This window comes from Marmota monax, unplaced genomic scaffold, assembly GCF_021218885.2.
Source record: "Marmota monax isolate L192 unplaced genomic scaffold, Marmota_monax_Labrador192_F-V1.1 WCK01_AAM20220418_F8-fsc00008, whole genome shotgun sequence".
Taxonomy (NCBI): Eukaryota; Metazoa; Chordata; class Mammalia; order Rodentia; family Sciuridae; genus Marmota; species Marmota monax.
The window spans coordinates 28,386,137-28,398,197 of NW_026694432.1; the positions used below are offsets into that span (position 1 = coordinate 28,386,137).

At 55.0% G+C, this 12,061-nt stretch overlaps 1 protein-coding gene across 1 annotated transcript in view; it reads right to left on the minus strand.

The window, feature by feature from the left end:
* Nucleotides 1-582: 582 nt before the first annotated feature.
* Spen (spen family transcriptional repressor) overlaps nt 583-12,061 on the minus strand; it is an 81,339-nt gene continuing 69,860 nt past the window's right edge. The window contains exons 11-15 of the mRNA XM_046469053.1: nt 3,767-11,879; nt 2,838-3,347; nt 2,498-2,692; nt 2,114-2,272; nt 583-1,729 (exon numbers count right to left, since the gene is read on the minus strand). Of these exons, the coding sequence (XP_046325009.1) occupies nt 1,598-1,729; nt 2,114-2,272; nt 2,498-2,692; nt 2,838-3,347; nt 3,767-11,879 (9,109 nt within the window). The 3' untranslated portion in view covers nt 583-1,597. The remainder of the gene's footprint in view (nt 1,730-2,113; nt 2,273-2,497; nt 2,693-2,837; nt 3,348-3,766; nt 11,880-12,061) is intronic.

Sequence of the window (12,061 nt, forward strand, 5' to 3'; positions counted from 1 at the left end):
CCTCCTGTCTTGCACAAGCCCACAGGCCTGTTTGTAGTCCTGTTGTGACAGTGAGAAGACACCCAAGTCTGTAGTCCCCATATCCCTGTTCTTACCTTCTGATCCAACCCCACGGTGGTGGGGGGGGCAAGGGCCAGGTGGCCCGCCATTCCCCCCCCCCCCCCAAGCAGGCACAAGGTTAAGGGAGTCCCAGAGAGCAGCACTAGAGCAGCACTAGGTCAGCTCGGCCCCATCCCACCAAACAGAAGGGACGAGGCGAAGCGGATGGAGTTAGTCTGTAGGGGTCGTTTCACTCATGTCAGCAGCTGAAGCGTCTCCGGCACTGCCCAGGAGTGACTCGGAACCCTGGAGCTTCACAAATTTCACAGCACTGGAAAATGTTGACAGCCCAGCACTGGTGACAAAAATCACTCTTGTACCAGATAAAATGCTCGCTGGGGAGCATTAAGTGGCAAAAGAAAGGAAAGAGGCCCTGCAGACTTGGGGGTGGGCAAAAGCAAAGCCAGGGCAAGGGCAAGCTGTTCCCATAGCCAAGGACCCTTGGTTCTCCCCACCCCAGTGACAATCACATCCACACTTGAGGTGTTTTGTATTTTTTAATAAAGTTTGTAATCCAATGGACACACAAAACAAAACTGCGCTGAGAAAAACAGTTTCATAAATTAATAAGTGTTAGGAAGTTGGGGAGAGGCCCGGGTCACAGGAGGAGGGGACTGGCCAGTCTTTGTACAGGTGCTGTGTGACACTTCCACGTTGCAGGAGCGGGGCCCGTGCTGTACTGAAGCGCACTTATACAAATGAGTGACGATACAAAGTCTGAGTATGAAAATAAGATTTTCTCTGAAAACACATTTTTGGCACAGATTAAAAAAAATGTATGTCGGGGAACTTTGATTTTTTAAAGTCAGTATTATATATATTTATATATATTATATATTTATATATACACACATCCGAGTTCTGCATATCCCACCAAGGAAAAAAATCCTTCTGTTTGCTCTTGTTCGACTGAACCGTACACCCCGGTGAGTCAAAGGTGGTGGCAGCAGGAGAATTAAGAAAGGCGACACGTCCGATGAGCTGGGGAAGGGAGGTGGTGGGGCAAAAAAACCCAGTGAAATGTTCCTTGACCCCAAGGTTTCAGCAGAAGTTCTGAGTCCTGCAGGAGAGTCCGCAATGTGTGTTCACACACCACACGTCCAGAGCATCACAGCCTGTCTCACTGTGTAGAAGTCCAAGTCACTAATTTAGTGCAAAGGCAGTTCTGTTTTCTTGTTTCTTAAAAACAAAACAAAACAAAAAGGAATTCTACTGCCCTGTTCCTTTTCTCTGAAAAAAAAAAAGGAGAGAAACAGCCCCAAGGTGTCTGCAAGTGTGTCGGTCGGTGGTCTGTCCTGGACAAAAGCGTCCTGTAAACATACAAGGTAGCAGCACCACCGCCCAGAGGTCTGTCCCACGGAGCTGGGCAGGCGCCCGGGCACAGGAGGATGGCGTCTGTCCCTCTGCAGCTTCTCCTCCGCCTGGTTGAGTTGTCTGGTGTTCATTTTTTGCAGCAGAGCCTTGGGAAAATGCCCTGAGGTGATGACCATTCCACGGCTCACACAGAGGCAATGACAATCATGAGGTGGGGAGAGATGTTGGAGATGCTGGCAAGGAGGTCAGGGGCCAGGCGGGACAGGTGGCTCTCAGAGAACTCGCAGGGTGGGAAGATCTGTAGCACATAGGCGGGCTGGAGACGGGGCGAGAGAAAGTGGGACCTCTGCCTTCATGTCGCCCTCCCCACTACGCTCCCAGCAGGCCCTGGAGAGGCCGGATGCAGAGGCAGCCTAGGTCAGCTTCCCAGCCACAGCCAGATGAAAGCAGCACCAGGAAGCTCTTGCCCCCCGCCTCTGGTCTCTCTGCCCAGCTCGAGGAAATCCTCTCATCTGCTCCCCTGGCTCTTCTCTTGAGGACAGCAACACACTGCTTGTCGCCTCTACCCCCAAATGCCTTACTGCCCAGCAGCGCCCTCTAGCTGGCACTGGTGATCCACGCCAGCACACTGGCCAGCCCCCCTGTTCTAGACTGGCCCCACTGGCACACACTCGTGGGGCGGGCAGGAGCATAGACTGACCTGATTGGAGCCAGGATTGGGGACGTTGATGATCCCAGCTGCCTGCTTGGCCTGTAGGTAAGTGATGAAAGCAGCCTTAAGGGACTCGGTCTGGCTCACCACATCCTCTTGGTCACGACCACAGGGCAGAGCCAGCAGCAGACAGTAATCAGTCTCCACCTGGGGCAGAGAGGCCAGTGGTCAGGGGCCTTAGTCAAGTGTAGCCTTGTCTAACCCACGGTGTTAAGCCCACAGGAATCCCCGCCTTCGAGACGGCCTGAAGTTCACCCTGGTATTTGTTCAAAGAAAGAAAGCCCTGCTGCTCTGTTCTGGGTCGAGGTGTTTTACTCCAGGGCCATCAGTGCTTTCCTGCCTGGGGCAGGGGCAGGGGCTCTCCAGTCTTACCGTCATTCTTCGGGCAACCCCCTCCAGCTGCGAGGCTTCTAGCCGCATTCTCTGGGCGATCCTCAGAGGGGGGCCTCCTTCAGAGAGGGGGAGGGACCGGTGGGCCAGGACGTTGTTGCCAGAGACGAAGTGGAGCTGCACGGCAGCCGTGTCGTTCTTGAGGGCCAGCAGGCCTTGCCACACGATGGGATACTTCTGCTCACAGGGAACAGAGCAGAAGCGCACTCAGGGCCAAAGGCCAGCCATGCCGGCCACAGCCCTAGCTGATCTGTCATGGGGAACCTCAGGACATTAGCACAGTACAGAGTCTGGGAAAGAGAGAGCAGGGCCCCGTGCTTACCTTCAGAAGCTGGACCATATCCACAGGCCTCTGGGAAATCAAGTGTGGAGAGGAATCTTGCTTGGATGCTGGCTGGGCTTCAGTGTGCGGCAGAGGAAGCCCTGGTGGGGTGCTGGGGCCCGAGGTTGTAGGAACAAACAAAGGCTGCTTTGGGGCAGCCTGAGAGGGAGGAGGGGCTGGGAGATCAGGCTTCATGGAGACAGACACAGGGGACGGATAGGACGTCTGGCTGGCTTCCACCTGTGCCCTCTGAACCTGGGCATGGGGCTCAGGTGGCCTGCTGGCAGGGACAGTTTGGAGGCGAGGCTGCTCAAGTCCTCCTGTCTGGGTCCCCTTTGCCTCTTGGGAGACCTGAGGCATCTTGCTAGTTGGTGGCTGGCCAGGCTGGCTGAGCGGGGAGGGCTGGCATGGTGGCACAGGAGGGGCAGGCTGCGAGGGCTGCACTGGCTGGGCAGGCTGCGTAGACTGTGCAGGCTGCGTGGACTGCAAGGCCTCACCTTCAGGAGGGCCCTAGAGTTGGAAGGAAGGCAGGGGACACAATCAGAGTCTGCTACACACATGTCACTGAACCCAACAAAAGATCCAAGGGACAACAGGAAAAAGTCCAGTTGTGGGGCAACTCCATCCAGTTCAGGGCACACAGCAGCGTTAACCAGCCACGGCTCTTGGGGACCCTGGTAAGGTGAAGTCACCGTGACCTCCCTCCCCACCAACCATTCCCACAGAACTCTTTCCCCACATCTAGAGTTTTCCAATGTGATCTGACTTTGTCACCCCCAGGCTTAGGAAGTCCCCTTTCAGCCCAAGCTTGCCTGTACCTTGACAGTGGCTTGGCCCAAAGGCTGAATTCCTAACCCACCTGCACTTCAAAGCCACAGAGTTCCCCAAGAGCATGGCCAGGAGACGGAGGAGGCACCCAGCACCCTCACCTGGGCGGGAGTCTTGGTCCGGGTCGGGAGCCCAATTGAGGAAGCAGCAGGAAACTGAGTGTGTGTGAGCTGGGCTGGAGCGTGGTAGGTCCGGATGTCCCCGTATCTGTACTCCTGGAACAACTCTCCACTGGAGTGCACAATCTGCACCCCATGGGTCACCACCACGGGTGGGGTCAGAGGCAGCCCTTGGAGTTGGTTGCTGGGGGTGACTGTGAGGATGCGGGCCTCGCTGTGAGGGGCAGGGGCGGGGGCAGGTGTGGTCTTGGCATCTGGGGTCTTGGCAGTCTCTTTCCCCGGTTGCTGAGGGGCCTTGCTGGCTGGTGGCACCTTCACGACCCCCTCTGCAGGTCTGGGTTGCTCGCTGACGGCTGTCACGTGTGGGTGCACCATGATCCTCACGTCGCGGGGCACCGTGTACGGGTGCAGCCGGTACTCGGACTGCATGACCAGCACCTCTGACTGCACAGGGGCCGCGGCTCGAGCCACAGGGAGGTGGTAGTGCACCTCCTCCTCAGGAGGGTGCTGGGGGGCCAGGGCAGGCACCCCGGCCGTGGCTGGCTGCGGAGTGCCGGCACGCTGCGGGGCCCTTACTTCTATCTGTTGGGGCTGCAGGGGGGCCCGAGGAGAGTGCAGTGTCTCCGGCCGGATGCTATAGGTGATGCTCGGCAGCGTGGGTGTGTTCATTCTCACCTCCCCCTGGGACAAGTGTCCCAGGGACACAGTCTGGGTGATGCTGTGTGGTGGCATGATGACAGACTGCTCCGGATGTATGCTGGAAATGAACTGCGGCACTGGGATGCCTGCGGCCAGCATGACCGTGGCATTGGTTGAGAGCGCTGTGGAGGTGGTGCTGTTGGGGTGGCACGTCCTTGGGAACGGGGACGGCGTGGGCCCGCTGGGTCGAGGAGAATGTGCGTCTGGCTTTGTGGCTGCCAAGTGGGAGACAGTTCGATCTGTCGGGGTGCTGGGCCCCGAGGTGATGTGGTTCACTTCTGCAGGCAGTTTGCTAGGCAAAGCAGGAGGATGGTGGGGCGTCAGAGTGGACCCCAGATTAGCGGGCTGAAGGACCTTGGTCTCTATTTTGAGGGTGACGGGGTCGGCAAGTTTTTTATTAGTGGTGACTATGCTCGGGGTGAGGACCAGCTGGTTGTGAACCAGCACTGGGGGGGTGTTTATGCCCTGGGTGAGAACCTTCACTGTGCCACCCTGAGTGACAGGTGTGGACACAGAGAGGTGAATGGGCTCTGGCTTCTCCAGTGATGGACGGTCAGCCTTAACAGATGAAATCACAGGGGAGGCATTGTATGTCTGGGCCGTCAGGACCAGGGTGGAGTGGGTGGCCACGTTGGCAAAGCCTGAGGGAGCCTGAGGGCCTTTGGGTGCAGACTGTGATGGTGTAACAGAATCGGGTTTGACCTGGGACTTCGACACCGACTGCTGAAATTCAATGTCCATTGCACTGGCCGGGGGTATCTGACTAATCTTGGCGCTGATGCGCTGTGGGCCTTCAGTCTTCTGCCCTGAATAGCTCAGGAGCACAACGCCTTCCGAGGTGTTCACACGCAGCCCGGCGCCGGAGCCCGTGTCTGCCGGGCGGTCGTCAATCACAGACATGGACCCAGGGTGGAACCGACTGTTTTCATTACTGCTCGATCTCTGTTTGCACTTTGCTGATGGCGCAATCACCGCACCAGTCACAGTCGCTGCGCCTGTTGTAGCAGTTGCACCACCAGATGCAGCAGTCACCGTCCCCGCTGTGACAGTCACTGCCCCTGCAGTGGCATTCACAGCGCCTGTGGCTGCATTCACTGCACCTGTGGCAGTGTTCACGGTTCCCACGGTGGCGTTCACTGGAGTGGTGAGGACGTTCACTGGCGCCGTGAGGACGTTCACTGGCCCCTTCAGGACGTTCACAGGCCCCGCAGGGGTGCTCACCAGACCTTTGAGCGTGGCCACCGAGCCCTTCACAGGGCCTTTCAGGGCATTCACCGGGACCAGAGAGACATTCACCAGGCCGGTCAGAGCGCTCACCAGGCCGGTCAGCGTCTGAGGAGCGGGCTTGGCCAGCGTTATCTTTTGCGAATTCTCCAAATCAATGCTGACGGGCATCCGGCTAATGACCGACGTGATTTTAGGAGCAATGACTGGGGCCACCTTTTCCTTGTCGGTGGCTACGGGAGCCTCCAAGGCTTGTGTGTCAGAGGTGTTTGTTACCGGGGCCGCAGGTTTCTCTTCTAAAGGAGGCTTTTTAGGTTCAGCTGAAGGTGGTGGTGCCTCGTGAAGGCAGGGAGCAGCACTCACAGGCTCTGCAATGGCCGTGGTGACACTTGTGGAAGTGACGCCTGTGGCGGACACGTATTTGGGGTCCATGAGGATCTTCCTCAGCGTACTAGAACTGGTGTCCACGTCAGAGGCCTTTGTGTCTGGGGGAAGAGCCGGAGACGGCGTGGACTGAGTCCGAGGCTCCTCCTGCCTTGTGATCCATTCTGTCACCTTAGTGGGGGGACTCTGGTTTGGAAAGGCCCCAGAGGTGACAAGAGGTGGTGGAAGCTTTGCTACAGTCACAGAGGGAATTGTGGGCGGGGGTATGCTCGAGTCGCTGGGCGGGGTCACTGGGTCACTTTCAATGATTGAATGTACCTTGAACCTGGCTTGCGCCTCCTCATCCACGGGTGCTGGCTGGGCAGGGGTCGGGAGGTCTGGGGGCGCGGGCGCTTTGGTTGGAGTCTTCTCCTCAATGCTGCTTTCCTGGGCCGGACTCTCAGGAGGTGGAGTCTTGCTTGGGTCGGAAGCACATGCCTGAGGAGGCGGGGACTGAGGCTTTTCACTCTGCTTTTCCTCCTGTGGGGGTTCTGGGGGGCGTTCGGGTGTCCCCTCATCCGCTGCAGGGCTCTTGCTTGGAGCGGGGGCCGGCTCGGGGGCAAGGGTTTCCGCAGCAGCACCTGCCTTCTTGTTTGCATTGCGTTTGCGGCGAGATCGAGTTGTCTTCTGGCGCCCTTTGTCCTTACGAGTGGGAGCAACTTCTGCTTCCTTTGACCCTTTGGCTTCCTGCTCTGGCTGGGAGGGCTCACTGCTATTCCCTCTGACTTCCTTTGCATCTGCTGGGCTTGCCGAGGGGTCAGGGGCGCTGGCTGGTGGCCCTGAAGACTCTGTAGCGGCCTCTGTCTCCAGGATGCCAGACACGGCCTCATGGGTCTCAGGCTCCATGCTCTGCTCTGGGGGCTGCAGGTCTGCCTGAGATTCTGCAGGGTAAGGGGGAGGTGCAGGGAAGTTTTCTGGCTCCCCAGGAATGTCATTGATGATGGAGCCAATGGCTGCAGCCAGTTCGGTTTCGCTCGCCTGGTGCGCAGGTTTGTCCCTGTCTTCTGTGGCAGGGCCCTGGGATGCACCTGTGGCTGCCGCCTTGAAAGCACTGGCAGAGGTCTCGGTGAGCTTTGCGATATTCTCCACGGCCTGCTCGAGCTCCGTCTGCTTGGCTAGCTGCCTGGCTTCTGGGGCAGACACGTTTTCCTTCTCCGGTTCCTTGCTGGGTTCAACTGGATCATTTTTCAGCTGGGATGGGGGGCTACTATCCTTTTGGGGATTCTCACTTTTCTGGGGGGAGACTGCCACGATTCCGGCTTCCCTGTCCACAGCCTGCACTGTAGCCCCCTCGGCCACAGCAGGACTGACAGCCGTGTCCATGGTTTTCAAATGTGCAGATCTGTCCACTGCTGACCTAGAGTTCCGAGATCTTCCTCTCTTTGATTTGGAATTTTTCTCAGGGGCAGGTTTTTTCTCCACCACTTCAACTGTGGGAGCCTCAGGTACATTTCTGTCTGTGTTGCTTTCTTTTCGATCCCGTTTCTGTTCACTTCCTGCTTCTTCTTTATCAGCCTTGGCCTTGGTGTTATTTTCTTTCGAGTTCACGTGGGGACTTGCCTCGGTGGCAGCCTCGGCATCGGCTTTTGGCTCGCTCTTCCCCCTTTTCCCCTGGGGGCCGGCCGCTGCTGCTGACTTTTGTGACCTTGGGGACCTCCACCCCTCGGTGGGCCTGGGAGTCTCCGCGGGTTCCTTGGCCTCGTGCTCCTCGTCCTCCTCGGCTCGGCGGCGTGTCTTCGGAGGCCTTCCCCTGCGGGGCGTGGTGGGGACCACGGCGGCCTCCTGAAGCTCTCGCTCCAGGCGCTTCCTGGTCACTCGCGGTTGTTCAACAGGCTCTTTGGCTGGAGAGCGGCTGTCGTGGTCACCCATGGTGGCATAGACACTCCTGACGTTCCGACGCCTTGTGCGGCTCAGGGGCAAACTTGGCTCAGGGTGCTCGGGGTCCGCTGCAGAGTTTTTAGAAGCCGTCCTCGTGATCTTCTCCGCCTCCATCTTCAGTTCTAACAGCTTCTGTGCCTCTCCCCGAGGGGAGCCGGCCCGCCTGAGCTTCTCCCGGTCTATCCTCTCGCTCTTCCTTGTGACAGGCTTCTCCACCACACTGGCTGCCGCTGCCTGAGCAGGGGCCTTGGAGCGCTTGCTTTTGTTTGGCTTTTTATCTTTTGCAGCAACTGGAGGATCAACCACTGCGCCTTCAGAAGCTTGAGGCTGAACCTCAGGAACAACTTCAGCATTTTGGTTCGTATTAGCCTCAACATTTGCTGCTGCGTCCGGCTTTTCTGCTTTTGGCTCGTGGGTGTCCTCAGGCTTCTGAGTCAGTTTGGACAGTGGCTGGGTACTGTCTGGTTCCGGATCCACATTATTCTCTACTTGGGAAAATGAGGCGCCAGGAGTCGGCGGCTTGGTATCCAGGTAAGGCAGCGGGGCTGCGGGTGGACCATCTTCGGCTGTGAGGGGAGCCACGGCGGCATCTTTACTGGTGTCAGCTCCAGGAGGCAAGTCTGCCTGCTCTGGTTGCTCCACAGGGACAGGAGCCACTTCAGCTTCGGGCTTTGCTTCTTCTGAGGGGGTGGCTGGCTCCACGCTCTTCTCTTCTGTCACTGAAGGCACCTCCACTGTTCTCTCACTGGTAGTCCTCTCTGGGGCTGATGATGCCGATTCTGGAGCTGCAGGCGTGACACCAGGGAGCCCTGCTGCACATGGAGTCCTCAGTTCTGGCTCTTTACTCTCAGAAGCAGATTCTGGGGTCTTGGGTTGATTCTCTGCATCTTCCTGTTTCTCAATCTCTTTGGGTTTTTGGTCTTTTTCTTTTTCTTTCTGTTGCATTCGTGTAAGCTCCACGAATTTGCTGTGGAACAGAACCACAGGCTCCTGCACCGAGTCACTGGTGCTGTTCGTGCCGTCAGATGCCTGCCTCCCGTATAACCTGCCAGAGATGAAGTCAGACTCTTCATCTTTCCTCTCTAGATGCTGCAGTCGCTTGGAATCTTGTTCAAAGATTGAGCTGTGTAAAAAACGAGAGGCAAATAATTCTTGCCTCTCCTGCTCCTCTTCTTTATGATCATCTTTTTTATCATCCATTTTCCCTTCTGAATCAGTCCTGATCTTCTTCTTTTTCAGGTACCAGGACGGAATAGGCCTTGGAGCAGAGTCAACCTTTTCTTTATCTTTGTTGTTTCGAAAGTTAGCAAATCGGGAGTCCCAATCCAGAAAGGACCAATTTTCTTCTCGGGATGAAGAGAGGGATTTAGCTCTTTCAAGCAAAGCTTTAGTGTCTGGTGTGATTGTCTTATCCAACGCAAAAGAATAGAATTTGTTCCTTTCTAAAGAACTAGAGAGTCTTTCATCCCGCTCACGTAGTTTGTCTTCTCTGTCCCTCAATAAAAAAGACAATCGGGAACCTTCATAGAGTGCTGAGGCTCTGGGGGAGTGGGATTTGTGTTCACCATCTTCATCAGAATCAGAAGGCACCTCGCCAGGTTCCAAATCTCGTACAGACCTCTTTCGCAGGCTGTCTCTCTTAATTATGCTATTTGGGAAGCTCACATCAAATCTGCTGGCATCTTGTTTCATTTGAGAGTCCCAACGGTTTAGTTCATCTTCAGAATTCAAGACAGATAGTTTTAGTTTGGCCATATCTGCCATCTGTTCTCTCCTGCTAGAATCATAAGGATTAAATTTTAAGGACTCCTCTCTCACTGTTATATTAGAGTAAGGGAGACTTTTTTCATCTACTTTAGGAGACCCTTTTCCTGACATTAGCCTAGGAGAGCCTAGGGGATCATCATCCTCATGGAAGGAACCATGGCGGACATTGGGAGAACAGCCTGTCCTTTCGGAATCCTCACTGATTTGGCGTGAACTCCTATAATTCCGCTCTCTCTTGGTGCAAATATCAAAATCAACATGATCCATCCTTTTCTTTTTGCTGGGAGGAGAATCATCAGTGACATCCTGAGGAGGTTTGCCTACCTCATGAACAAGGCTGCGTCTTTCATATTCATCTACATCTTTCTTTGGACTGCCAAATTTCTCAGACTTGGCTATTTCCATTTCCATCTGCTGTTTTCTACGACTCTGCTCCATTTGTTTTCGGTAGCTCTGTGTGTGATCAATGTCAATGCCAATTTTTTCTTCAGGATTAACTGGATGTGGCTTTTCCTGGCCTGATCTCCGCTCAGGTGTTTCATCACGAAGACTGCAGTAGTTTTTCCTGACATCCTCTCGCTCTGGTCCTTGATCATCCAAGAGCTGCAGCTGTTTGAGCTGTGGTTTTGACGGGGTGGGCTTCTTTGACTGGATTTCTTGATTTTCCACAGATTCACCTACTGGTTCTCCCAGTCTTGTTTGTAGGTCTGAGCTGGGCCTTGAGCCAGACCCCACAGAAATACTGGCAAGCTCTTGACAGTCTTTGGGGCTGGGAACAGTATTAAGTCTGTCCAGCTTGATTTTTTTAGATTCTCTTTTAAGAATCTCTTTTCTCACAGGCTTTCTTTCAGTCTCCCCCTCCCTCATCAGAAGGATCTCTCTAGATGATACGTCAGACTGCTTTTTTAAAAGCACCCGAGCATCTTCCATCTCAGGACTGCTTTTCTTGACTTCTGGTTTTTGCCTTTCTGCTTTCAAACTGGAATCTGCAAAGCGCCTTTTCCTGGCTTCCAGCTTCTCTAGCTCCGCAGCACTCACGCCATCAGCAGTCTGCTCGGGCTTGAGGTGCTTCCGAGGTCTAGGCCTGCCTTCCTTATCTACCACCTCGGTGTGACTCAAAAGCACCTTTTCCTTTGGCACTTTCACTCTGGCAGGTTCCAGTTTAGACAGGTCGGATTTTGCAGGCTCCGTCTGAGAGGCCTGAAGTTTCTGGTCTAATGCAGAAGATTTGCCAGCCTCGTTATCCAGCCTGGACTTGGGCTTCTCCAAGGGAGTGTGGTCGATGACCTTGCCCTCCTTCTCTTTCACTCGAGTCAGGACCACGCAGGGCATGAGATCCAGGCGGTTCTTTGCTATCCCATCTTTGTCAGCCTTTTCTCTGCTCAGTTTATTGGAACTCCTTGGTTTTTCGGGGCTCTGTTCTCGCTCATTTTCTTGGTCTGTTTCTGAAGACTGAGAACTAGGGGAATGGACTTTTCCTTTTCGTTTCTGCTTGTCGGTTTTGTCCTTTTCCACTTTTTCCTTCCGTATTAAGCGCCTCTCTCTGTCCACTCTCTCAGGGTCAAAAGTCCGCTCTTTATCTGTCTTTTCATTTTTGGAATAGCGCTCCAGACGACACTTGTCCACTTTATCGTACCGTGGTGGGGAGAGGGAGCTGCAGCTGCCACTCCGGTCTGAGGACCGGCTGTAGAGTCTCCTCTCAGAATCACTGGGCAGCCTCTCTGCCTGTGAGGGAGACGCACCAGGGCTCTGAGGCCGTCGCAAGTGCACTGGACTCTGGCTCCGCTCTATGGGCCTCCTCTCATGGTCTCTGTCCCGCTCAGACTCAAATCTTTCGCGTTCTCTCTCCCGTTCCCTTTGCCTGTAACTGTATTCCCGAATATCCTGGTCATAAGGATCATTCCTGTAATCCCTGTATTCCCGAGGATCGTCATAATAGCGTGACTCATAGTAGTCCCCCTGGTATGTCTCCCATTCTGAGTAGAATTCTCTTCCTCGAGCTGGGTAATCCCGCCTGGAGTCCTCGGGATATGTGCCTGGAGTGCGAACACTCTCGTAGTATGTCCGATCTTGGTTATAGTCATAGGATCCCCTTCGTTCTTCTCTGCCGAAACACACAAAAAAGATGACATTAGTTCTTTTGTTCCACTTTTGCATTATACCACAGACATGAGATCAGGAAGTCCTGGTGCTAAACATCTCTGACATTATCTAATCACGTGTTGAATTGTGGTGGCTCTCCAACACAGCAGCCACTAGACACATGTACCTCTGAGCACTTAAAAT